Below are 26,353 nucleotides of genomic sequence, written 5' to 3'. Positions count from 1 at the left end.
CTCACCCACCCTCTGGTTGTGGACATGTCCCGGAGCTGTGTCCCAGCCCCTGGGTGTTCGGATGTTGGCTGCTGCATGTGTGGTGTTGCCTCCCGCAGTGTTCAAGCACTGTGTCCAGGCATCAAGGTATGATTGGGATGCTAGACAATGATTCCCACATGGTACATGGCCTGCCCACCCACGGGAATCCACTTGGGTTGTGTGAAATGCTCACTTAACCACGATTGCCAATTCCCTATTAGCAATATCCTTCAGCTGCATGGCCCGAGGCCTTGGCAATCGGTGGGGTTTATGGGTAATCGTTGAGGTAGACGGGTAGGGACAAGGGTTGCCCCCGGAATGGGGAATGATCCAGGGGTAAGCATGGTGGTGCTGCGAGCGGATGCCCCCCAGTGCCTCCCGCTCCACCCCTCTATTGCGACCCACCCCAGTGGAGGGTCGTGTCCCCCCATCACCGACCACTTTTTGAGCAAAGTTGGCTACTCACCTCCTCGGCTCCCACAATGCCCTTCCGCCAGGTTCATGTTACCCCATAACTGAAGGGAGTTCCTGATTTTGGGTAAACTAGGCTGAGCCTGTGGAAGTCGGCCTGTATCTCACAAGAACAGAGATGTTAATCTTTGACAATTGAAACCCATGATAAAGTTTCTCCAAACCTGCAAGTGGATCAGAGACCTGCCTGAGGATCCCAGTAATGCCACACAACCCCATTCTTGGAGTTTAAACATTTTTAGAGACAAACAAATAGATTTCCTTGTGAGATAAAGCTGTTTATTTGGATACATTTGCATCAAGATAATATTGTGAGTCAGTTTAAGTATCACAAAGTGAGGCAGATTGAAAGTCCACGTAAACATTAAAAAGTTATGTTTATTGTATTACAGCAGAGTAGGTTACATTTTAAAAACAATGAATGGTGTTTCTAATGTGTGAAACTTCGAAGCTCTGTAAAATTGAGAGTAAATTTCACTCACTATCAACACACCAATAGCTTCATGATTTGAAGAATTCTATAAAACATCTTTTCCAATTATATTCATGACATCACCAGCTGATTAATCTTCGATAAATCTGACTTCACACATTTAACAAGCTCTTTCCAAACAAATAACATGCATTTTCAAAAACACACACAGGCCTCCTCATTCTTCCCAGATCCATGCAAGCTTTTCTCACTTATAGTTCTTTGCCTGAATCTTTGGACCAATTTAGATTTTAACAAAAGCCCCTGTTGTTTATCTGGTCAGACAATTCTTGATGTAAATCAATCTACCTTTACGAGTGGCTAATAGCTTACTTGTCAAGTCACCTCCCAAACTTGGCTTGGAGCACATTTAAGTGAGATGAACCTCAAATCTTGCCACCGTAAAGAGTACGAGAGAGTTGACATGCGTGTAGGGGAATGTGGAAAAACAATACAAGCGGATCTCCCATGGGATAGCTCATGGATTGTACAGACTTTAAAAAGTTAACCATGCATGGACGGAACATAAGCACTTTATGCCCCTTAAAACTTGTCAATAAATTAAACATATAATAATCACTTCATCAGCATCTTGCATTTATATAGCACCTTGAATGTGGATACATATCCCAAGGCACTTCACAGAAGCAAGGAAAGTGGATGCTGAGCCAAAGGAAGACGTACAGTATTAAGAGGATGCGAGTTACTCCATGTCCACAATTGTGCACGCAGAAGATGAACATTAAGGTCAATTAGAATGCTCTTTAATTTTTTTGGACCAGGGCAGGAAAATTGGATCTTGTAAACATTGACCATGTACAAGCAATCTCATCACTGTGAATCTGTTGAGAAAAAAACAAGGTGCACATTGCAGATCTGAGTGAAGGAAAGCATGAAATAGTGTGTAACGATGAAATCAGTTAAATAAAGACTTGCACCTCAGACTGCTCCAAAGCACTTTACAGCCAATGAAGTATTTGTGAAGTGCACCATTGAAATGTAGGAAACTTGGCAGCCAATTTGAGCATAGCAAGATTCCACAAACTAATGTGATAAGAATGGTCAGATCATCAGTTTTAGATGTTGGCTGCAGAAGCAAATATTGGCCTGGATGCCATGGACAACCTTACTCTTCAAAATAGTACCACGGGATCTTTTACAGCCACCTCTCTGGTGAACAGATTATTTTCTCTTGAAAGCGCAGACAGCGCCTTGGTTTATTCTCATCTGAAAGACAGCATCTCTGTCAATGCAGCGCTTCCGCTGTACAACACAAAGTGCCAGTTTAATTCAGAAGTGAGAGTGCCATTGTGATACCAAGCTCAGTTTTCTTTGTAGTATGAAGTGTAGGAGAATGAGAAAGGGGGGACGGGGGAGGAGATACACGATTCTAGGGTCCTGGGAAAAAATAAGAGAAAATGGAATGAGTATTAATTTCAACAAAGTGAAAGTGGAGAGATAAGATTCTGAGCTCCTATTCACACGAGAACTATCAAAGCAATATTGTAATATTGTTAAATGGGACTGAAAGGGGACAGAGGTTATAATAGGGGAGGATGCAGAGAGAGAATGATGGGGATTTGTTGCCTAGCTTACAGCTGAACTTGCCATGAGATAACAGGGAACAAAAAATAGCCACCTTCAACCGATGGAATAAAGTTCCCCAATAATGTTCTGATGTAGTTCTAAGTAATGTAAATCATACAGTCCTAGGTTTGATTCCGGTTGCTGTGCTGAGCTGGCAATTCTCAGTTTGGATGGTTATATCTCACCTCAGTGGCCTCAGGCTGGGACGAATAATGAGGCTGTCAGCATGCACCCTGGAGAGAGTATAAACTTCAGCATGATGACTGGATCAGATTTAAATGCAATGGCCTCCCACGTCCCACAATCTATCAAGGCACGCTGTTCAGGCTCGTCTGCTGAAGAATGACCACTTGGACGAGGTAATGTGGGGGAGGCGGGGAGAAACTCTGTTCATGTGACACCTCTGCAACTCCCTCCCTAGTGCCCAACGAAGCAGAACCTTCAGGAACAAGGTTGAGAATATGTAAAAGAAATAAAAGGGAGAAGGTGAATATCCACAGGATGTGCCATGTTAGGAACAGAATTTTTGACAATCCCATCTATTTATCCAAAGTTCAGTCCTCACTGGAGCTAAACTCCTCAAAGTCGGAAAGCCCAACCACTTCGGGAAGCATGTAGGCACGGCGGCGACGGCAAGCACGCTGGGCACGTTTTTGAGGTGTCTGATTCCCCCAGTCCTCAACCAGCTGTCTTGGGAGAGTCAGAACACAGCAGGACATCCCAGAATTGGCACATTCAATATTGGGCGCTTCCTCCCAGCATCCTTCCGCCACGTTGTATATGTGGACATATTCCGTGCGTGTGTAGCGGTCATGTGACCTCCCGCCCAAGATGTAGATTTTATCGTCCAAGACAGCAATTCCCGGCTCCCCATGGCCAAAGGGCATTTCGGACACTGTTGACCACTGGTCCCGCTCGGGGCTGTAACAGGAAACCTTCACAAACAGAAGAAGAAAAGCATTGAAAGATTGGCAAGGGTGGCACCTATAGGTATGAGGAAGCAGGATACATCGGTCAGTGTAACACATTACAAGCTAATACTCCTGAAGTCACACATGTAATTTCAAAGTAACCAAGATGCTCAGTTCCTGAGGACTGGTGGCAGTCTGAGCCAAGCAACGTGCCAAGCTAGTTGGTGGCCACACCCAGGCCCAATGTGTCAGCAAGGGACACAACTTAGCAACAATAACTTGTATTTACATGGTGCTTTTAATGTAGCAAAATGCCCCAAGGTGCTTCACAGAAAATTTCACAGCGAGTCACATAAACGGCTATTAGGACAGGCTTTATGGAGCATCTTAAAGCAAGAGAGGGGTGTAAAATGACAGAGAGGCTTAGAGAGGGAATTCTAGTGCCTAAGATCTATGCAGTTAAAGGCACAACTATCTGGTGGAGCAATTAAAATTAGGGACGAGCAAGTCAAAAGCACCCTCATCATGTAAACGAAGCAGCTTTTGTCATCTGTGACTTGTTCCAGATGCTAAATTGTCAGTTTTGAACCTATCCCTGCCAATGATACTTGGATTCATACTGTAAATCTCTGACACTCAAACCTTTCACCTAGGCTGATCAGGTGGTGAGGAGAAAGAACTCCGAAAGGGGAAACTTTACTCAGCTCACCTCCATGACGTCCTGCCTGTATCCATTGGCATTGTTGCTGCCACCAAGTAGGTAAAGCTGGCCTCGCACCACAGCCATTCCATGCCAGGCCCGTTCCACAGGGGCACTGGCCTTCATTTCCCATTGGTTTGCCTCTGGATCGTAACAATGGAGCTCCTTCAAGTAATTTCTACCGCTTCTTCCACAGGCTATGTATATCTTCCCTGTGTGTGCTGCTCCAGCATGGGCATACACCTGGTTGAATAGAAGATGGACACCAGGGTTACGTGCAACATAAAAATAATAAAATGATCAATAATTTTATTTTGCTGCATTTATGCTGGATCCTTCAACAGCCTCACACAAACCTGTTCACAAGTATCATGCTCACAAGAAAAAGCACTACTCATTACTTTCACGTTCTCCTTGTGTCTGTGTGGGTTTCCTCCGGGTGCTCTGGTTTCCTCCCACAGTCCAAAGATGTGCATGTTAGGTTAGGATTGGCCATGATAAATTGCCCTTAGTGTCCAAAAAAGGTTAGTTGGGGTTACGGGGTTAGGGTGGAGGCGTGGGCTGAAGTAGGGTGCTCTTTCCAAGAGCCGATGCACTCGATGGGCCGAATAGCCTCCTTCTGCACTGTAGATTCTATGATTACTGACTGCTCATTACTCGGCATAGCTTCCCATTCTTATTTATGCTTCCCATCTCCTCAGCATAACTCTCCCAGAGGACTAGCAGCACATTCCCAGATCTCTGACTGAATTCCTGTATAACCAGTTGGCAACTGATTCACTATCCTCCAAAGCTTTACCATTCATGAAGTATTGCAAGGTGATATTCTTTGTAAAGTTAATATGATCATTCCCAGTAAAGGCATGTCATATTCATAACTTTGTACAAGGTCTGAGCTCATATTGAAGCTTCTGGAACTGTCTTTTATTTGTTTAAAATGGATCCTGATGAATTGTTGAGCTTATTCAACACAGACTATCAAACTTCTAAAAGTTCCAGATTGAATAACCATGGGTGGGGGCTTTCCCTTGAATGGATTTCCCAAGACGAATGTTATCTGAAATTCACACCAAATTCAAAGCTTACTCAAGGTCAGCGGGCTCCTCGATTCTATGTTTTGCAATTTAACAAAAGAAAGCTGATGAGACCAGTTTATCTACAAATTAAAGTATGAAAGACCAAAAGGCAGCACGGTGGCGCAGTTGTTAGCACTGCTGCCTCACGGCGCCGAGGTCCCAGGTTCGATCCGGGCTCTGGGTCACTGGCCGTGCGGAGTTTGCGCATTCTCCCCGAGTTTGCGTGGGTTTCTCCCTCACAGCCCAAAAAGATGTGCAGTGCAGGTGGATTGAAAATGTCAAATTGCCCCTTAATTGGAAAAAAAATAATTGGGTACTCTAAATTTATTTTCTAAAAAGTATGAAACAGCACCATCTATCTCCTATTTTTGTGTAGTGATGCTTTGGACTTCCAAACCATTCTGCTGTGATGGTGGGATCAAAACCGGCTTGAGATAACGTGCTTTATCGAAAGTATGGTTTAGATAATGTAGAAGGGTTGATTACTAAGATTGCGGATGATAAAAAAATTGGTGGGGTGGTAAATAGTGAGGATAGCCTTTGATTACAGGAGGATGGGGACCCGGGTTAGATTCCCGGTTTGAGCCACTGTCTGTACGGAGTCTGCACGTTCTCCCCGTGTCTGCGTGGGTTTCCTCCCACAAGTCCCAAAAAGACGTGTTTGTTAGGTGAACTGAACATTCTGAATTCTCCCTCCATGTACCAGAACAGGCGCTGTTGTGTGGCGACTAGGGGATTTTCACAGTAAGTTCATTGCAGTGTTAATGTAAGCCTACTTGTGACAATAATATAGATTATTATATAGATGGTCTGGTCAGATGGGCTGATCAGTGGCAAATGGAATTCAATCCGGAAAGTGTGAGGTGATGCACTTGGACAGGGCAAACAAGGCAAGGGAATACATGATAAATAGCAGGACCCTGGGAAGCATCGAGGATCAGAGGGACCTTGGTTGGCATGTACACTGGCTCCTTAAGGTAGCAGAGCAGGTGGACACAGTGGTTAAGATGGCATATGATATATTTGCCTTTATTAGCCGAGACACAGAGTTTAAGAGCAGATGGTTATGCTGGAACTGAATAAATTGTTGGTTAGGCCACAGCTAGAGTATTGTGTGCAGTTCTGGAATCCACATCATAGGATGCAAAAGCATTGTAAGGAGTGCAGAGAAGATTTACTAGGGCTGGGCTGGAGAGTTTTAGTTATAAAGAGAGATTGGATAGACTTGGATTGTTTTCCTTGGAGCACAGGAGACTGAGGGGGGGGGGGGGGGGGGAATGATTGAGATGTATAAAATTATGAGGGACATAGAGAGAGGAGACAGGAAGAAACGTTTCCCCTTGCTGGAGGATCAATGACCAGGGGATGTGAGGAAAAACGTTTTTACGTGGAAGGTGTTGGGAGTTCACTGCCTGAAATGGTGATGGAGGCAAAGACCCTCATAACATTTAAAAAGCATTTAGGTGTGTATATGCCATCCCAGGGCATGCAAGGCACTGGGCCAAGTGCTGGGAAGTGGGATTAGAATGGTTAGGTGGTTGTTTTTGACCAGTGCAGGCGCAATGGGCCGAAGGGCCATTTACTGCGCTACATGATTCTATGACTGAGAAAGTTCAGGGAAGACTCCTGAAGAACACCAACAAGAAAACAGCTGCAGAAAAGGCTGCATCATCTTTGCCTTTTAAGGATCATCCAGTCGGAAAACCATAATCTGAAATTAGCTGCAAATTATCAAGCAACCAGAGTACTTACCCTATTCTAGTTTCAAAATTCAACTGAGAACCAACCTCCAAATAATTTACTGTAAAAAACCTTGAAACTGCTGTGAGCCCTTTGCTTTGCTTTACAAGGCACTCACTTCAACATTAAATCATCAAATTCTTTCAAGAAACCACAGCTCTGCCATGTGGGATTCCATTGTAATATCTTCCCAAAAGGGCACAAAGTCCCCAAGCGAGTGCCGATAGACACGTGGCTATCCAATGCGACTCATTTTCATTAAGGAGCCTAAAAGGGGACTGCGCGGCCGAGGCTGCACATAGCCCCATTTTTTGCAATGAAGAGCGCCATTTGCTTGAACTCCCCATTGTAGCGAGAGATCTCAGAGGCCAATAAAAAAATCCCCGACCTCCCCCCCCCCCCCCCCCCGCCTGAACGCCTTGATGGCACTGCCAGGGTGCTAGGCTGGCACTACCAGGGCACCCAGGTGGCACCAGTAGTGCCAGGGTAACACCCTGCCCAAAGGGCATGCAGCGGGGGGCTTCTGATCCCCTTGGAGACCCCACGAGTGCTGTTTCGTCTGGTCCCCTAGTGGGGACCAGTACCAAACAGTCCTCGCCCAAGGTTCCCGAAGCGAAGGGATTGAATCCCCAAGCCTCAGGTACCTCGGGAATCTGCACATTAGTGTAAGGTTTACCACCTCGCTCTATTATGCAGATTTGCCAAAAGCTGATCCTGCCCATTGTGGGCTGGATTCCCCTTGCAATGTCTCGTGAGATTGGGTTGAATCGTGCAAGGTGCTGCAAGCTGGGTAGATCCGGGTGCGGGGTCTCCCGGCTTTCACCGGCCATTCTGCGCCGCAGTGAGCTGTTTTTCCGGGCGCAGCATGGTTGGAAGATTGCGCCCTGAATTAACAGTATTTTGTAAACATGCGCTATCTTTTTCCATATCCATTCTTTGTCTCTGAGAATGTGTGTGACTTACTGTGTGGCATATTAATTCAGGGTAAGTGCGTGAGAATAAATAACCTTTATTATTTTTAAACTCATGAAAGCTACTGAATTATTTAACTGAAAAACACACTCCAATGGTAAAAGACACAGCTCTTTCCATACAAAACATACTGATTACAACAGCAAGAGAACAAATCTATTCTGTTCATGACAATATATACAAGTCTAGAAACCAAATGAAGGATATAAAATTCATTTTCTTAAGTGCTGAAACAGCTTATGAGTTGTTTAAGTCACATATTGCATCACTAGTTTTTATTTATGAATAATTATCATGCTTGTAAATAAATCTTTTGGTTTTAGCCTGAACAATGTTTCAGCTTTTTTCTAAGGACAATCAAATGGCAACAGCAAAAGGGCCATTCAATGGCCATGAGATAACCACTTGCACTGTATCTGCTTACATGTTTAGGAGTAATTAACCTGAATGGGTTTGATCTAATGAGCCTGTTTAACATCAAGATAAAATCAGAAATCTATCTGATGAGCTGTCTAATCTCAAGTTCTATCCTTCATACTGTTTCAAGCAAACAAGTTTTTCTAAATAATTTAAGAGTACCCAATTAGGTTTTTTTCCAATTAAGGGGCAATTTAGCATGGCCAATTCACCTACTCTGCACATCTTTGGGTTGTGGGGGTGAGACCCACACAGACATGGGGAGAATGTACAAACTACACACAGAGAGTGACTCCGGGCCGGGATCGAACCTGGGTCCTCAGAGCCGCAAGGCAGCAGTGCTAACCACTGCGCAACCATACTGCCTTAAGCAAAGGTTTGTAAAAGGAGATTCATGTGGGATGAGCCCTACAAAGTCCCCGGAGATACTGTCAAAGCTACAGAATAAAACAACAAAACATTTTGGCTGGCGAATCCATTTTAATGCCTGAATCGGGGGCGGCGCCATTTTCCCAATGCTCCGCCCCTCAAAAACAGCATACTCTAGGGGTACGCCGCACACCATCGGGGCGGCCTCAGGACGTCATCTGAGGCCCTCCCCTGATGCTCTTCCCCCAATGGGCCGAGTCCCTGATGGCGTGGGTCATGTGTCCTCTCACTTTTCGGGTGGGGGGAGGCATTCAGCTGGCAGGGAGGCAGAGAACCCACCCATATCAGAGAATCCCCAATATCAGTGAACCCCCCAAAACAGAGAATCCATATATAACAGAGAGACCACCCATAACAGAAGCCCCTTATTGCAGAGAACGCCCCTCCCCATCAGTCACCCCTGTCTGGGAGCCAAAGAGCATCCGGGCAGAAACAGTGAAAAAATATCCTTACACCTGCTGCATCAGACAGATGTCTAGAATGCAGCAGCTATTGCTTCATAGAAAGCGAAAACCACATCACAAGGTTCTAAACCCTCTCGGAGCCTTTGATCTGCAAGGCTTCTCTTCACTTCAAAGGGAAATACTTTTTAATAGCCAAAATTGACAGCTTCCAGATAATCAGGTGTCTGAATTGTTTATTTTCATCCCCTTCACGCTTGAACGCATCTCAGGTAGCCTGCTTTGAACCTAACCGTATTGTTTATAAACATCTAGCTATGATTGACAGGTCATCATCACATCAAAATCAGTTGGGTGCTTTCTGCTGAGAAAGAGCAGAAGTGAAAGCATTTAACTCCTAGATGTTTGTAAACGTTGTGGTTAGGGAATGCCTGATGTGGGGGGTTCTCTGCTGTGGAGGGGGATTTTCTGCTATGGGGGTTTCCCTGTTATATGGGGGTTTATGCTATGGAGGGTTCCCTTTTATGGGGGGTTCTCTGATATAGGGGGGGTTCCCGGTTATGGGGGGATTCTCTGATGTGGGAGGTATCTGCTGGGGGGAATCTTTAATGGGGGGGGGGGGGAGCTAGGCAGGAATTGCATTGTGGGGAGGGAGGGGGCCCTCCGATGGACTTTGGGGACACCTACCTTAAATACTTCCCTCCTTGGCCCACAGCGAGGTGCACCGTGACAGGGCCAAGCTGGCAAATACTTGCACCAATCCACGTCCGTGTGACTCCTGGCCCAGAAGCGTGGAGAATCCGTTGCCTATCCCGTTAGGCCTGGGATGTGAACCTTGATGCAGCCACCAGTGAGGGACCGGAACAGGCGCCTATCCTCCCCCACATGGGTTTCTCTGTCGCACCAGGAACTCTGCTACCAGTGATGGGCAGTGGAGAATTCAACCCTTTGGTTTTGTTTTGAAAGTTTGTGAGTTGTGTTTAAGTGCGGAATCACACCATAGCTGCTTACTGAGTCTTTCTACTTTAGTGCAATCATTTTATTTAGAAATAAATCTACCATTAATTTTAGCCTGAATGTAGTAACTTGCAGTGTGACGTTTACCATATTTCACAGGAGAATGTGCCATCATGGCCTTCAATAAGGACTTTGGCATGTAGGATCTACTCATAGGGGACTTGGCCTGATTCTGGAAACTGGCTCTTGGTCAAAACTTATCACAAGATAAAACTATTGGAAGTTTAAAGAGCTATGAATACAGTGGTACAAGGAACTAAGCCTAGATGGGTATATGGGTCTTCAGAACTTATGATGTTCTGAGAAGTGAAAATGTTCCACAGGGAGTTCACTTACCCCACTGTGTCAGCTCCACTTTAAGAGCTGAAGTGGAAAGTAGAGCTTCTTTGCAGGGGAACAAATCATAGATTCAAAGAATGCGGTAGTCCATCATAGGAGGCCATTGGGCCAACAAATCTGTGCCAGCTCTTTCGAAGAGCAATCCAGTTAGTCACACTCCTTCCCCAAATCTCTAGAATTTTTACCTTCAAATACTTATCCAATTTCTTTTTGAAGGCTACAATTCAATCTGTATCCATCTCCCTATCGGGCAGTGCATTCCAAATCCGAATGACTCATGCATAGAAAAAGTTTTTTTGTCATTTCAACAACATAGAAATTTTCACCTCAGGTTCATAGAATTTACAGTGCAGAAGGAGGCCATTCGGCCCATTGAGTCTGCACCGGCTCTTGGAAAGAGCACCCTACGTCAGCCAACGCCTCCACCCTATCCCCGTAACCCAGTAACCTCACCTAACCTTTTTTGGGGCACTGAGGGCAATTTATCATGGCCAATCCACCTAACCTGCACATCTTTGGACTGTGGAAGGAAACCAGAGTACGCGGAGGAAATCCACGCACACACGGGGAGGATGTGCAGACTCCGCACAGATGGTGACCCAAGCTGGGAATCGAACCTGGGACCCTGGAGCTGTGAAGCAACTGTGCTAACCACTGTGCTACCGTGCTGCCCCAAAGGTTCAACCAGCTCCAGGTCCATACCAATCTAACATTAAATCTATAACCTGTCCTGTGATCGATACTTCGTCCGTTGGAAATATTTTCTTTATATTTACTTACTCTAAAACTGACAAGAATTTAAAAACTTCTATCAAATCTTTTCTTAGTTTTATCTGTTCCAACAATCCCAGCTTCCCGTGTCCCTCTATATAACTCTGATCCCTTGACCTGGGAACTATTTCAGTAAATCTCATCGGTACCTTCTCCAAGGCTTTCATGTCCATCCTAAAGCCCAGAATTGGACACAATACTCCAACTGTGGCTTAAAAGTGGTTTAATTTTTGTTTAACATAACATCCTGCCTCCTGTAATCTCTGCTTCTAGTTATAACACCCAGCATCTTACATAGTTCATCAACAGATTAATTAACCAGTCCTGTACATAAACGTCCTGTACATAAACACTCTGCACCTCCCACAGCCCCTCGCTTCTTGCACCCTCATCAAAATTGTATGTCAAAGGCATTATATAAATGCAGTTGTTGTACCATTTAGCTTGTATTGTCTCTTATTCTTTTTACCTCAATGTATCACCTCACATTTTCCTGTGTTGAAAGTGGAAGTATTTGAAAAATTAAGTATTTTAAGAAACATACAGCTCTGGTCGTCATCTTCCATTCATAGTACCCGAAACCTAATAATCTTCTGCTATACACGTAAACCTGGATTGTTCCTGCACATACTCTCCCATCCCGGTTTGCGATTACACTACTGAGTGCCCAGGAATAGAACAGTCTGCCATGCTATCAAAAACTGCAGTATTAGTGAAGTAAAGTGGCAAGCAAGATAATGCTGATTTCACCTCAGACTGGATTTGAAGCTTCCAATATTTGTCAGAGTCAGTTTGCACGTACCTCTTTTTTTAGTGGTGCCACATATTCCCAAGTATTTGACCGGGGGTCATAGCGTTCCACCATGTTTAACTCCTGGTGGTAGTCTCGGCCTCCTATGGCGTATAGATGCTCGCCCACCACGCATACACAATGGTCAGCATGTGGCTGCTGCAGCGACTGGATTCGTGTCCACCTATTGTGCCGCGGATCATACCTTGAAACAAGAGACGAAGCAACCAATGCAAACTGCTCTGAAATCAAACCACAGTGCCTAACTCCCCACATTCTAGTTAAAACAACAGGAAAGCCACATTATTGCAGCCCACACACTCTGAGATAAATGTTGCTTCTTCAAAGTCAATTTTATTAAGATACAAACCAACAACATAAATAGAAAGAGATACTTGCAACAGAACAGATAAAGCACGACTTCAACACAGAAAAACAAATTTGAAACTGGTGACAAGAGTAATGACAGGATAAAAACCAGAAATCTCGAAAATGCTGAAGTAGGCTTGCTACTCTACTGCAATGCACAATGATGGAACTCAAATCCACTCCTGCTGTTCCTGATCTAATAACCCTGGGCTTTCTACAGACTGTTGGGAAAGACACACAGCAAAGACTGAGGGCTAGATTCTCCGATTTTGCGGCTATGTCTGCAAGATCCGTCTGGTCTTATGGCCAAAACGTCGGTGGCACCCCCGCACCGATGCTCCGCTGGGCGGGGAGTTAGCAGCGCACCACGTAAAGACCTGCCGATATGGACGCAGAATTGCCGAGTTTGTGGCCGCCAATGCACATAGCAGCGGCCTGCGGCGGCCGTGCTGTACAACATAGCGCTGGTCGCGCGCGGACCCAGACTGCCAAAAACCGTCCACTTGTCACCCACCTTGCAACCCCCAGATAACCCCTCACCAGTCCCCCCAGCTGAAGCAACCCCTGCCAGCGGAATGGATCCCCCCCGACTGGCGGTGCTGGACACAAGCCGCAGCCGCCATGCGAGGTCCCCAAAATGTGAGAGGACACACGCACTACGCTGTCAGGGATTCGGTCCTTTGGGGGCGGAGCATCGGGGAGAGCCTCAGGTGACATTCTGAGGCCATCCCGACAGTATGGGGCGAACTCGAGTATGCCGTTTTTAGGGGGCTGAGCATCGGGAAAATGGCAACGCCCCCGATTCCGGCATAAAAATGGATTTTCCAGACGATCGGCAAATGCGATTTCGGTGGTCGGAGAATCCTGCCCTGAATTTTTCCGAACAGCGCAAGATACAATATAAGTCTAGATTGCACTAACCAAACTTTCATCACCCTGTCAACATTGCGAATGCTGCGCTGCCCCAATTTCGGCGTGAACATTGATTCTCCGGCCGATCACCAAACACGATTTTGGCATCGGCTACCAGAGAATCCGGCCCACAGAATCTGCTCCCTGTTATTCAGGACAGGGAGAGCTGGAGCAGGTTAACTGTACGCAGACCCTGCTCCCTGTGATACAGGACAGGGAGAGCTGGAACAGGTTCACTGTATGCAGACCCTGCTCCCTGAGATACAGGACAGGGAGAGCAGGAGCAGGTTCACTGTACACAGACTCTGCTCCCTGTGATACAGGACAGGGAGAGCTGGAACAGGTTCACTGTACAGAGACCCTGCTCCCTGAGATACAGGACAGGGAGAGCTGGAGCAGGTTCACTGTACACAGATGCTGCTCCCTGTGATGCAGGACAGGGAGAGCTGGAGCAGGTTCACTGTACACAGACTCTGCTCCCGCTGATACAGGACAGGGAGAGCTGGAGCAGGTTCACTGTACACAGACTCTGCTGCCTGTGATACAGGACAGGGAGAGCTGGAGCAGGTTCACCGTACACAGATTCTGCTCCCTGTGATACAGGACAGGGAGAGCTGGAGCAGGTTCACTGTACACAGATTCTGCTCCCTGAGATACAGGACAGGGAGAGCTGGAGCAGAGTCACTGTACACAGACCTTGCTCCCTATGATACAGGACAGGGAGAGCTGGAGCAGGTTCACTGTACACAGATTCTGCTCCCTGTGATACAGGACAGGGAGAGCTGGAGCAGGTTCACTGTACACAGACCCTGCTCCCTGTGATACAGGACAGGGAGAGCTGTAGCAGGTTCACTGTACACAGACTCTGCTCCCTGTGATACAGGACAGAGAGAGCTGGAGCAGGTTCACTGTACACAGACTCTGCTGCCTGTGATACAGGACAGGGAGAGCTGGAGCAGGTTCACCGTACACAGATTCTGCTCCCTGTGATACAGGACAGGGAGAGCTGGAGCAGAGTCACCGTACACAGACCTTGCTCCCTATGATACAGGACAGGGAGAGCTGGAGCAGGTTCACTGTACACAGATTCTGCTCCCTGTGATACAGGACAGGGAGAGCTGGAGCAGGTTCACTGTACACAGACCTTGCTCCCTATGATACAGGACAGGGAGAGCTGGAGCAGGTTCACTGTACACAGGCCTTGCTCCCTATGATACAGGACAGGGAGAGCTGGAGCAGGTTCACTGTACACAGACTCTGCTCCCTGTGATACTGGATAGAGAGAGCTGGAGCAGGTTCACCGTGCACAGACCCTGCTCCCTGTGATACAGGACAGGGAGAGCTGGAGCAGAGTCACCGTACACAGACCTTGCTCCCTATGATACAGGACAGGGAGAGCTGGAGCAGGTTCACTGTACACAGATTCTGCTCCCTGTGATACAGGACAGAGAGAGCTGGAGGAAGTTCACTGTACACAGACCCTGCTCCCTGTGATACAGGACAGGGAGAGCTGGAGCAGTTTCACTGTACACAGGCCCTGCTCCCTGTGATACAGGACAGGGAGAGCTGGAGCAGGTTCACTGTACACAGACTCTGCTCCCTGTGATACAGGACAGAGAGAGCTGGAGCAGGTTCACTGTACACAGACTCTGCTGCCTGTGATACAGGACAGGGAGAGCTGGAGCAGGTTCACCGTACACAGATTCTGCTCCCTGTGATACAGGACAGGGAGAGCTGGAGCAGAGTCACCGTACACAGACCTTGCTCCCTATGATACAGGACAGGGAGAGCTGGAGCAGGTTCACTGTACACAGATTCTGCTCCCTGTGATACAGGACAGGGAGAGCTGGAGCAGGTTCACTGTACACAGACCTTGCTCCCTATGATACAGGACAGGGAGAGCTGGAGCAGGTTCACTGTACACAGGCCTTGCTCCCTATGATACAGGACAGGGAGAGCTGGAGCAGGTTCACTGTACACAGACTCTGCTCCCTGTGATACTGGATAGAGAGAGCTGGAGCAGGTTCACCGTGCACAGACCCTGCTCCCTGTGATACAGGACAGGGAGAGCTGGAGCAGAGTCACCGTACACAGACCTTGCTCCCTATGATACAGGACAGGGAGAGCTGGAGCAGGTTCACTGTACACAGATTCTGCTCCCTGTGATACAGGACAGAGAGAGCTGGAGGAAGTTCACTGTACACAGACCCTGCTCCCTGTGATACAGGACAGGGAGAGCTGGAGCAGTTTCACTGTACACAGGCCCTGCTCCCTGTGATACAGGACAGGGAGAGCTGGAGCAGGTTCACTGTACACAGACCCTGCTCCCTGTGATACAGGACAGGGAGAGCTGGAGCAGGTTCACTATGCACAGACTCTGCTCCCTGAGATACAGGACAGGGAGAGCTGGAGCAGGTTCACAGTACACAGACTTTGCTCCCTGTGATACAGGACAGGGAGAGCTGGAATAGGTCCACTGTACACAGACTCTGCTCCCTGTGATACAGGACAGGGAGAGCTGGAGCAGGTGAACTGTACACAGATTCTGCTCCCTGTGATACAGGACAGGGAGAGCTGGAGCAGGTTCACAGTACACAGACTTTGCTCCCTGTGATACAGGACAGGGAGAGCTGGAACAGGTTCACTTTACACAGACTCTGCTCCCTGTGATACAGGACAGGGAGAGCTGGAGCAGGTTCACTGTACACAGATTCTGCTCCCTGTGATGCAGGACAGAGAGCTGGAGCAGGTTCACTGTACACAGACTCTGCTCCCTGAGATACAGGACAGGGAGAGCTAGAGCAGGTTCACTGTACACAGACCCTGCTCCCTGAGATACAGGACAGGGGGAGCTGGAGCAGGTTCACTGTACACAGTCCCTGTTCCCTGTGATACAGGACAGGGAGAGCTGGAGCAGGTTCACCGTACACAGATTCTGCTCCCTCTGATACAGGACAGGGAGAGCTGGAGCAGGTTCACTGTACACAGACTCTGCTCCCTGATATACAGGACAGGGGGAGCTGGAGCAGGTTCACTGTACACTGACCCTGCTCCCTGTGATACAGGACAGGGAGAGCTGGAGCAGGTTCACTGTACACAGACTTTGCTCCCTGAGATACAGGACAGGGAGAGCTGGAGCAGGTTCACTGTACACAGACACTGCCCCCTGAGATACAGGACAGGGGGAGCTGGAGCAGGTTCACTGTACACAGTCCCTGTTCCCTGCGATACAGGACACGGAGAGCTGGAGCAGGTTCACCGTACACAGATTCTGCTCCCTGATATACAGGACAGGGTGAGCTGGAGCAGGTTCACTGTACACAGACCCTGCTCCCTGTGATACAGGACAGGGTGAGCTGGAGCAGGTTCACCGTGCACAAACGCTGCACCCCGAGATACAGGACAGGGAGAGCTGGAGCAGGTTCACTGTACACAGACTCTGCTCCCTGAGATACAGGACAGGGAGAGCTGGAGCAGGTTCACTGTACACAGACCCTGCTCCCTGTGATACAGGACAGAGAGAGCTGGAGCAGGTTCACTGTGCACAGACCCTGCTCCCTGTGATACAGGACAGGGAGAGCTGGAGCAGTTTCACTGTACACAGGCCCTGCTCCCTGTGATACAGGACAGGGAGAGCTGGAGCAGGTTCACTGTACACAGACTCTGCTCCCTGTGATACAGGACAGAGAGAGCTGGAGCAGGTTCACTGTACACAGACTCTGCTGCCTGTGATACAGGACAGGGAGAGCTGGAGCAGGTTCACCGTACACAGATTCTGCTCCCTGTGATACAGGACAGGGAGAGCTGGAGCAGAGTCACCGTACACAGACCTTGCTCCCTATGATACAGGACAGGGAGAGCTGGAGCAGGTTCACTGTACACAGATTCTGCTCCCTGTGATACAGGACAGGGAGAGCTGGAGCAGGTTCACTGTACACAGACCTTGCTCCCTATGATACAGGACAGGGAGAGCTGGAGCAGGTTCACTGTACACAGGCCTTGCTCCCTATGATACAGGACAGGGAGAGCTGGAGCAGGTTCACTGTACACAGACTCTGCTCCCTGTGATACTGGATAGAGAGAGCTGGAGCAGGTTCACCGTGCACAGACCCTGCTCCCTGTGATACAGGACAGGGAGAGCTGGAGCAGAGTCACCGTACACAGACCTTGCTCCCTATGATACAGGACAGGGAGAGCTGGAGCAGGTTCACTGTACACAGATTCTGCTCCCTGTGATACAGGACAGAGAGAGCTGGAGGAAGTTCACTGTACACAGACCCTGCTCCCTGTGATACAGGACAGGGAGAGCTGGAGCAGTTTCACTGTACACAGGCCCTGCTCCCTGTGATACAGGACAGGGAGAGCTGGAGCAGGTTCACTGTACACAGACCCTGCTCCCTGTGATACAGGACAGGGAGAGCTGGAGCAGGTTCACTATGCACAGACTCTGCTCCCTGAGATACAGGACAGGGAGAGCTGGAGCAGGTTCACAGTACACAGACTTTGCTCCCTGTGATACAGGACAGGGAGAGCTGGAATAGGTTCACTGTACACAGACTCTGCTCCCTGTGATACAGGACAGGGAGAGCTGGAGCAGGTGAACTGTACACAGATTCTGCTCCCTGTGATACAGGACAGGGAGAGCTGGAGCAGGTTCACAGTACACAGACTTTGCTCCCTGTGATACAGGACAGGGAGAGCTGGAACAGGTTCACTTTACACAGACTCTGCTCCCTGTGATACAGGACAGGGAGAGCTGGAGCAGGTTCACTGTACACAGATTCTGCTCCCTGTGATGCAGGACAGAGAGCTGGAGCAGGTTCACTGTACACAGACTCTGCTCCCTGAGATACAGGACAGGGAGAGCTAGAGCAGGTTCACTGTACACAGACCCTGCTCCCTGAGATACAGGACAGGGGGAGCTGGAGCAGGTTCACTGTACACAGTCCCTGTTCCCTGTGATACAGGACAGGGAGAGCTGGAGCAGGTTCACCGTACACAGATTCTGCTCCCTCTGATACAGGACAGGGAGAGCTGGAGCAGGTTCACTGTACACAGACTCTGCTCCCTGATATACAGGACAGGGGGAGCTGGAGCAGGTTCACTGTACACTGACCCTGCTCCCTGTGATACAGGACAGGGAGAGCTGGAGCAGGTTCACTGTACACAGACTTTGCTCCCTGAGATACAGGACAGGGAGAGCTGGAGCAGGTTCACTGTACACAGACACTGCCCCCTGAGATACAGGACAGGGGGAGCTGGAGCAGGTTCACTGTACACAGTCCCTGTTCCCTGCGATACAGGACACGGAGAGCTGGAGCAGGTTCACCGTACACAGATTCTGCTCCCTGATATACAGGACAGGGTGAGCTGGAGCAGGTTCACTGTACACAGACCCTGCTCCCTGTGATACAGGACAGGGTGAGCTGGAGCAGGTTCACCGTGCACAAACGCTGCACCCCGAGATACAGGACAGGGAGAGCTGGAGCAGGTTCACTGTACACAGACTCTGCTCCCTGAGATACAGGACAGGGAGAGCTGGAGCAGGTTCACTGTACAGAGACCCTGCTCCCTGAGATACAGGACAGAGAGCTGGAGCAGGGTCACTGTACACAGACTCTGCTCCCTGATATACACGACAGGGGGAGCTGGAGCAGGTTCACTGTACACAGACCCTGCTCCCTGAGATACAGGACAGGGAGAGCTGGAGCAGGTTCACTGTACACAGACCCTGCTCCCTGTGATACAGGACAGGGTGAGCTGGAGCAGGTTCACTGTACACAGACCCTGCTCCCTGAGATACAGGACAGGGAGAGCTGGAGCAGGTTCACTGTACACAGACTCTGCTCCCTGAGATACAGGACAGGGAGAGCTGGAGCAGGTTCACCGTGCACAGACCCTGCTCCCTGAGATACAGGAGAGGGAGAGCTGGAGCAGGTTCACTGTACACAGACCCTGCTCCCTGTGATACAGGACAGGGTGAGCTGGAGCAGGTTCACCGTGCACAGACCCTGGTCCCTGAGATACAGGACAGGGAGAGCTGGAGCAGGTTCACAGTACACAGACCCTGCTCCCTGTGATACAGGACAGGGAGAGCTGGAACAGGTTCACTGTACACAGACTCTGCTCCCTGTGATACAGGACAGGGAGAGCTGGAGCAGGTGCACTGTACACAGATTCTGCTCCCTGTGTTACAGGACAGGGAGAGCTGGAACAGGGTCACTTTACACAGACTCCGCCGCCGGTGATACAGGACAGGGAGAGCTGGAGCAGGTTCACTGTACACAGATTCTGCTCCCTGTGATGCAGGACAGAGAGCTGGAGCAGGTTCACTGTACACAGACCCTGCTCCCTGTGATACAGGACAGGGAGAGCTGGAGCAGGTTCACTGTCCACAGACTCTGCTCCCTGTGATACAGGACAGGGAGAGCAGGAATAGGTTCACTGCACACAGATGCTGCTCCCTGTGATACAGGACAGGGAGAGCTGGAGCAGGTTCACTGTACACAGACTCTGCTCCCTGAGATACAGGACAGGGAGAGCTAGAGCAGGTTCACTGTACACAGACTCTGCTCCCTGAGATACAGGGCAGGGAGAGCTAGAGCAGGTTCACTGTACACAGACCCTGCTCCCTGAGATACAGGACAGGGGGAGCTGGAGCAGGTTCACTGTACACAGTCCCTGTTCCCTGTGATACAGGACAGGGAGAGCTGGAGCAGGTTCACCGTACACAGATTCTGCTCCCTGTGATACAAGACAGGGAGAGCTGGAGCAGGTTCACCGTGCACAGACTCTGCTCCCTGTGATACAGGACAAGGAGAGCTGGAGCAGGTTCACTGTACACAGACTCTGCTCCCTGATATACAGGACAGGGGGAGCTGGAGCAGGTTCACTGTACACTGACCCTGCTCCCTGTGATACAGGACAGGGAGAGCTGGAGCAGGTTCACTGTACACAGACTCTGCTCCCTGAGATACAGGACAGGGAGAGCTGGAGCAGGTTCACTGTACACAGACACTGCTCCCTGAGATACAGGACAGGGGGAGCTGGAGCAGGTTCACTGTACACAGTCCCTGTTTCCTGCGATACAGGACACGGAGAGCTGGAGCAGGTTCACCGTACACTGATTCTGCTCCCTGATAAACAGGACAGGGTGAGCTGGAGCAGGTTCACTGTACACAATCCCTGCTCCCTGAGATACAGGACAGGGAGAGCTGGAGCAGGTTCACAGTACACAGACCCTGCTGCCTGTGATACAGGACAGGGTGAGCTGGAGCAGGTTCACCGTGCACAGACGCTGCACCCCGAGATACAGGACAGGGAGAGCTGGAGCAGGTTCACTGTACACAGACTCTGCTCCCTGATATACAGGACAGGGGGAGCTGGAGCAGGTTCACTGTACACAGACCCTGCTCCCTGAGATACAGGACAGGGAGAGCTGGAGCAGGTTCACTGTACACAGACCCTGCTCCCTGTGATACAGGACAGGGTGAGCTGGAGCAGGTTCACTGTACACAGACCTTGCTCCCTGAGATACAGGACAGGGAGAGCTGGAGCAGGTTCACTGTACACAGACACTGCTCCCTGAGATACAGGACAGGGAGAGCTGGAGCAGGTTCACCGTACACAGACCCTGCTCCCCGTGATACAGGACAGGGTGAGCTGGAGCAGGTTCACCGTGCACAGACCCTGCTCCCTGAGATACAGGACAGGGAGAGCTGGAGCAGGTTCACTGTACACATACTCTGCTCCCTGTGATACAGGACAGGGAGAGCTGGAACAGGTTCACTGTACACAGACTCTGCTCCCTATGATACAGGACAGGGAGAGCTGGAGCAGGTTCACTGTACACAGATTCTGCTCCCTGTGATACAGGACAGGGAGAGCTGGAGCAGGTTCACCGTACACAGACCCAGCTGCCTGTGAAACAGGACAGGGAGATCTCGAGCAGGTTCACCGTACACAGACCCTGCTTCCCGAGATATAGCACAGGGTGAGCTGGAGCAGGTTCACCGTACACAGACCCTGCTCCCTGAGATACAGGACAGGGAGAGCTGGAGCAGGTTCTCTGTACACAGCCCCTGCTCCCTGAGACACAGGACAGGGAGAGCAGGAGCAGGTTCACTGTACACAGACTCTGCTCCCTGAGACACAGGACAGGGAGAGCTGGAGCAGGTTCTCTGTACACAGCCCCTGCTCCCTGAGACACAGGACAGGGAGAGCAGGAGCAGGTTCACTGTACAGAGACTCTGCTCCCTGAGACACAGGACAGGGAGAGCAGGAGCAGGTTCACTGTACACAGACTCTGCTCCCTGAGATACAGGACAGGGAGAGCTGGAGCAGGTTCACTGTACACAGACTCTGCTCCCTGTGATACAGGGCAGGGAGAGCTGGAGCAGGTTCACTGTACACAGACTCTGCTCCCTGATATACAGGACAGGGAGAGCTGGAGCAGGTTCACCGTACACAGACCCAGCTGCCTGTGAAACAGGACAGGGAGATCTCGAGCAGGTTCACCGTACACAGACCCTGCTTCCCGAGATATAGCACAGGGTGAGCTGGAGCAGGTTCACCGTACACAGACCCTGCTCCCTGAGATACAGGACAGGGAGAGCTGGAGCAGGTTCTCTGTACACAGCCCCTGCTCCCTGAGACACAGGACAGGGAGAGCAGGAGCAGGTTCACTGTACACAGACTCTGCTCCCTGAGACACAGGACAGGGAGAGCTGGAGCAGGTTCACTGTACACAGACCTTGCTCCCTGTGATACAGGACAGGGAGAGCTGGAGCAGGTTCACTGTACACAGACTCTGCTCCCTGATATACAGGACAGGGAGAGCTGGAGCAGGTTCACTGTACACAGACTCTGCTCCCTGATATACAGGACAGGGAGAGCTGGAGCAGGTTCACCGTGCACAGACCCTGCTCCCTGTGATACAGGACAGGGAGAGCTGGAGCAGGTTCACTGTACACAGACCCTGCTCCCGGAGATACAGGACAGGGAGAGCTGGAGCATGTTCTCTGTACACAGCCCCTGCTCCCTGAGACACAGGACAGGGAGAGCTGGAGCAGGTTCTCTGTACACAGCCCCTGCTCCCTGAGGCACAGGACAGGGAGAGCTGGAGCAGGTTCACCGTGCACAGACCCTGCTCCCCGAGATACAGGACAGGAGAGCTGGAGCAGAGCCACTGTACACAGACCCTGCTCCCTGTGATACAGGACAGGGAGAGCTGGAGCAGGTTCACTGTACACAGACCCTGCTCCCTGAAATACACGACAGGGAGAGCTGGAGCAGGTTCACTGTACACAGACCCTGCTCCCTGAAATACACGACAGGGAGAGCTGGAGCAGGTTCACCGTACACAGACACTGCTCCCTGAGATACAGGACAGACAGCTGGAGCAGGTTCACTGTACACAGACTCAGCTCCCTGATATACAGGACAGGGGGAGCTGGAGCAGGTTCATTGTACACAGACCCTGCTCCCTGAGATACAGGACAGGGAGAGCTGGAGCAGGTTCACTGTACACAGACCCTGCTCCCCGAGATACAGGACAGGGAGAGCTGGAGCAGGTTCACTGTACACAGACCCTGCTCCCTGTGATACAGGACAGGGAGAGCTGGAGCAGGTTCACTGTAAACAGCCCCTGCTCCCTGAGATAAAGGACAGGGAGAGCTGGAGCAGGTTCATTGTACACAGACCCTGCTCCCTGAGATACAGGACAGGGAGAGCTGGAGCAGGTTCACTGTACACAGACCCTGCTGCCTGTGATACAGGACAGGGAGAGCTGGAGCAGGTTCACTGTAAACAGCCCCTGCTCCCTGAGATAAAGGACAGGGAGAGCTGGAGCAGGTTCACTGTACACAGACCCTGCTCCCTGTGATACAGGACAGGGAGAGCTGGAACAGGTTCACTGTACAGAGACTCTGCTCCCTGTGATACAGGACAGGGAGAGCTGGAGCAGATTCACTGTACACAGACTCTGCTCCCTGTGATACAGGACAGGGAGAGCTGGAGCAGGTTCACTGTACACAGATTCTGCTCCCTGTGATACAGGACAGGGTGAGCTGGAGCATGTTCACTGTACACAGACTCTGCTCCCTGTGATACAGGACAGGGAGAGCTGGAGCAGGTTCACTGTACACAGACCCAGCTCCCTGTGATACAGGACAGGGAGAGCTGGAGCAGGTTCACTGTACACAGACTCTGCTCCCTGTGATACAGGACAGGGAGAGCAGGAGCAGGTTCACCATACACAGACCCTGCTGCCTGTGATACAGGACAGGGAGAGCAGGAGCAGGTTCACCGTACACAGACCCTGCTGCCTGTGATACAGGACAGGGAGAGCAGGAGCAGGTTCACTGTACACAGACCCTGCTCCCCGAGATACAGGACAGGGAGAGCTGGAGCAGGTTCACTGTACACAGTCTCTGCTCCCTGTGATACAGGACAGGGAGAGCTGGAGCAGGTTCACTGTACACAGCCCCTGCTCCCTGAGACACAGGACAGGGAGAGCAGGAGCAGGTTCACTGTACAGAGACTCTGCTCCCTGAGACACAGGACAGGGAGAGCTGAAGCAGGTTCTCTGTACACAGCCCCTGCTCCCTGAGACACAGGACAGGGAGGGCAGGAGCAGGTTCACTGTACACAGACTCTGCTCCCTGAGATACAGGACAGGGAGAGCTGGAGCAGGTTCACTGTACACAGACTCTGCTCCCTGTGATTCAGGACAGGGAGAGCTGGAGCAGGTTCACCGTGCACAGACCCTGCTCCCCGAGATACAGGACAGGAGAGCTGGAGCAGAGCCACTGTACACAGACCCTGCTCCCTGTGATACAGGACAGGGAGAGCTGGAGCAGGTTCACTGTGCACAGACTCTGCTCCCTGTGATACAGGACAGGGAGAGCTGGAACAGGTTCACTGTACACAGATTCTGCTCCCTGTGATACAGGACAGGGAGAGCTGGACCAGGTTCACTGTACACAGACCCTGCTTCCTGAAATATAGGACAGGGAGAGCTGGAGCAGGTTCACAGTACACAGACTCTGCTCCCTGAGATACAGGACAGGGAGAGCTGGAGCAGGTTCACTGTACACAGACCCTGCTCCCTGAGATACAGGACAGACAGCTGGAGCAGGTTCACTGTACACAGACTCAGCTCCCTGATATACAGCACAGGGGGAGCTGGAGCAGGTTCATTGTACACAGACCCTGCTCCCTGAGATACAGGACAGGGAGAGCTGGAGCAGGTTCACCGTACACAGACCCTGCTCCCTATGATACAGGACAGGGAGAGCTGGAGCAGGTTCACCGTACACAGACCCTGCTCCCGGAGATACAGGACAGGGAGAGCTGGAGCAGGTTCTCTGTACACAGCCCCTGCTCCCTGAGACACAGGACAGGGAGAGCAGGAGCAGGTTCTCTGTACACAGCCCCTGCTCCCTGAGACACAGGACAGGAGAGCTGGAGCAGGTTCACCGTACACAGCCCCTGCTCCCTGAGGCACAGGACAGGGAGAGCTGGAGCAGGTTCACCGTGCACAGACCCTGCTCCCCGAGATACAGGACAGGAGAGCTGGAGCAGAGCCACTGTACACAGACCCTGCTCCCTGTGATACAGGACAGGGAGAGCTGGAACAGGTTCACTGTACACAGACTCTGCTCCCTGTGATGCAGGACAGAGAGCTGGAACAGGTTCACTGTACACAGATTCTGCTCCCTGTGATGCAGGACAGAGAGCTGGAGCAGGTTCACTGTACACAGACTCTGCTCCCTGTGATACAGGACAGGGAGAGCTGGAGCAGGTTCACTGTACACAGACTCTGCTCCCTGTGATACAGGACAGGGAGAGCTGGAGCAGATTCACTGTACACAGACTCTGCTCCCTGTGATACAGGACAGGGAGAGCTGGAGCAGGTTCACTGTACACAGATTCTGCTCCCTGTGATACAGGACAGGGTGAGCTGGAGCATGTTCACTGTACACAGACTCTGCTCCCTGTGATACAGGACAGGGAGAGCTGGAGCAGGTTCACTGTACACAGACCCAGCTCCCTGAGATACAGGACAGGGTGAGCTGGAGCAGGTTCACTGTACACAGACTCTGCTCCCTGTGATACAGGACAGGGAGAGCAGGAGCAGGTTCACCATACACAGACCCTGCTGCCTGTGATACAGGACAGGGAGAGCAGGAGCAGGTTCACCGTACACAGACCCTGCTGCCTGTGATACAGGACAGGGAGAGCTGGAGCAGGTTCACTGTACACAGACCCTGCTCCCCGAGATACAGGACAGGGAGAGCTGGAGCAGGTTCACTGTACACAGTCTCTGCTCCCTGTGATACAGGACAGGGAGAGCTGGAGCAGGTTCACTGTACACAGATTCTGCTGCCTGTGATACAGGACAGGGAGAGCTGGAGCAGGTTCACTGTACAGAGACCCTGCTCCCTGTGATACAGGACAGGGAGAGCTGGAGCAGGTTCTCTGTACACAGACCCTGCTCCCGGTGATACAGGACAGGGAATGCTGGAGCAGGTTCACTGTACACAGACCCTGCTCCCTATGATACAGGACAGGGAGAGGTGGAGCAGGTTCACTGCACACTGACTATGCTCCCTGTGATACAGGACAGAGAGAGCTGGAGCAAGTTCACTGTACACAGACCCTGCTCCCTGTGATACAGGACAGGGAGAGCTGGAGCAGTTTCACTGTACACAGACCCTGCTCCCTGTGATACAGGACAGGGAGAGCTGGAGCAGGTTCACCGTACACAGACCCTGCTGCCTGTGATACGGGACAGGGAGAGCTGGAGCAGGTTCTCTGTACACAGCCCCTGCTCCCTGAGGCACAGGACAGGGAGAGCTGGAGCAGGTTCACTGTACACAGACCCTGCTCCCTGAGACACAGGACAGGGAGAGCAGGAGCAGGTTCACTGTACACAGACCCTGCTCCCTGAGACACA

The 26,353-nt window shown here is 50.7% G+C and overlaps 1 protein-coding gene across 8 annotated transcripts in view; it reads right to left on the bottom strand.

Annotated features, from left to right (window-relative positions):
• Nucleotides 1–749: 749 nt before the first annotated feature.
• The window catches only part of klhl22 (kelch-like family member 22), a 115,180-nt gene continuing 89,576 nt past the window's right edge, over nucleotides 750–26,353 (bottom strand). For all 8 annotated transcript variants that reach the window (XM_072499207.1, XM_072499244.1, XM_072499217.1 and 5 more), the window contains 3 exons: nucleotides 12,127–12,319; nucleotides 4,172–4,405; nucleotides 750–3,486 (listed from right to left, as the gene is read on the bottom strand). In XM_072499207.1, the coding sequence (XP_072355308.1) occupies nucleotides 3,106–3,486; nucleotides 4,172–4,405; nucleotides 12,127–12,319 (808 nt within the window). In that variant the 3' untranslated portion in view covers nucleotides 750–3,105. The remainder of the gene's footprint in view (nucleotides 3,487–4,171; nucleotides 4,406–12,126; nucleotides 12,320–26,353) is intronic.

The sequence above is a fragment of the Scyliorhinus torazame genome, chromosome 1 (assembly GCF_047496885.1).
Source record: "Scyliorhinus torazame isolate Kashiwa2021f chromosome 1, sScyTor2.1, whole genome shotgun sequence".
Taxonomy (NCBI): domain Eukaryota; kingdom Metazoa; phylum Chordata; class Chondrichthyes; order Carcharhiniformes; family Scyliorhinidae; genus Scyliorhinus; species Scyliorhinus torazame.
This window is presented reverse-complemented; position numbering and strand designations above follow the sequence as displayed.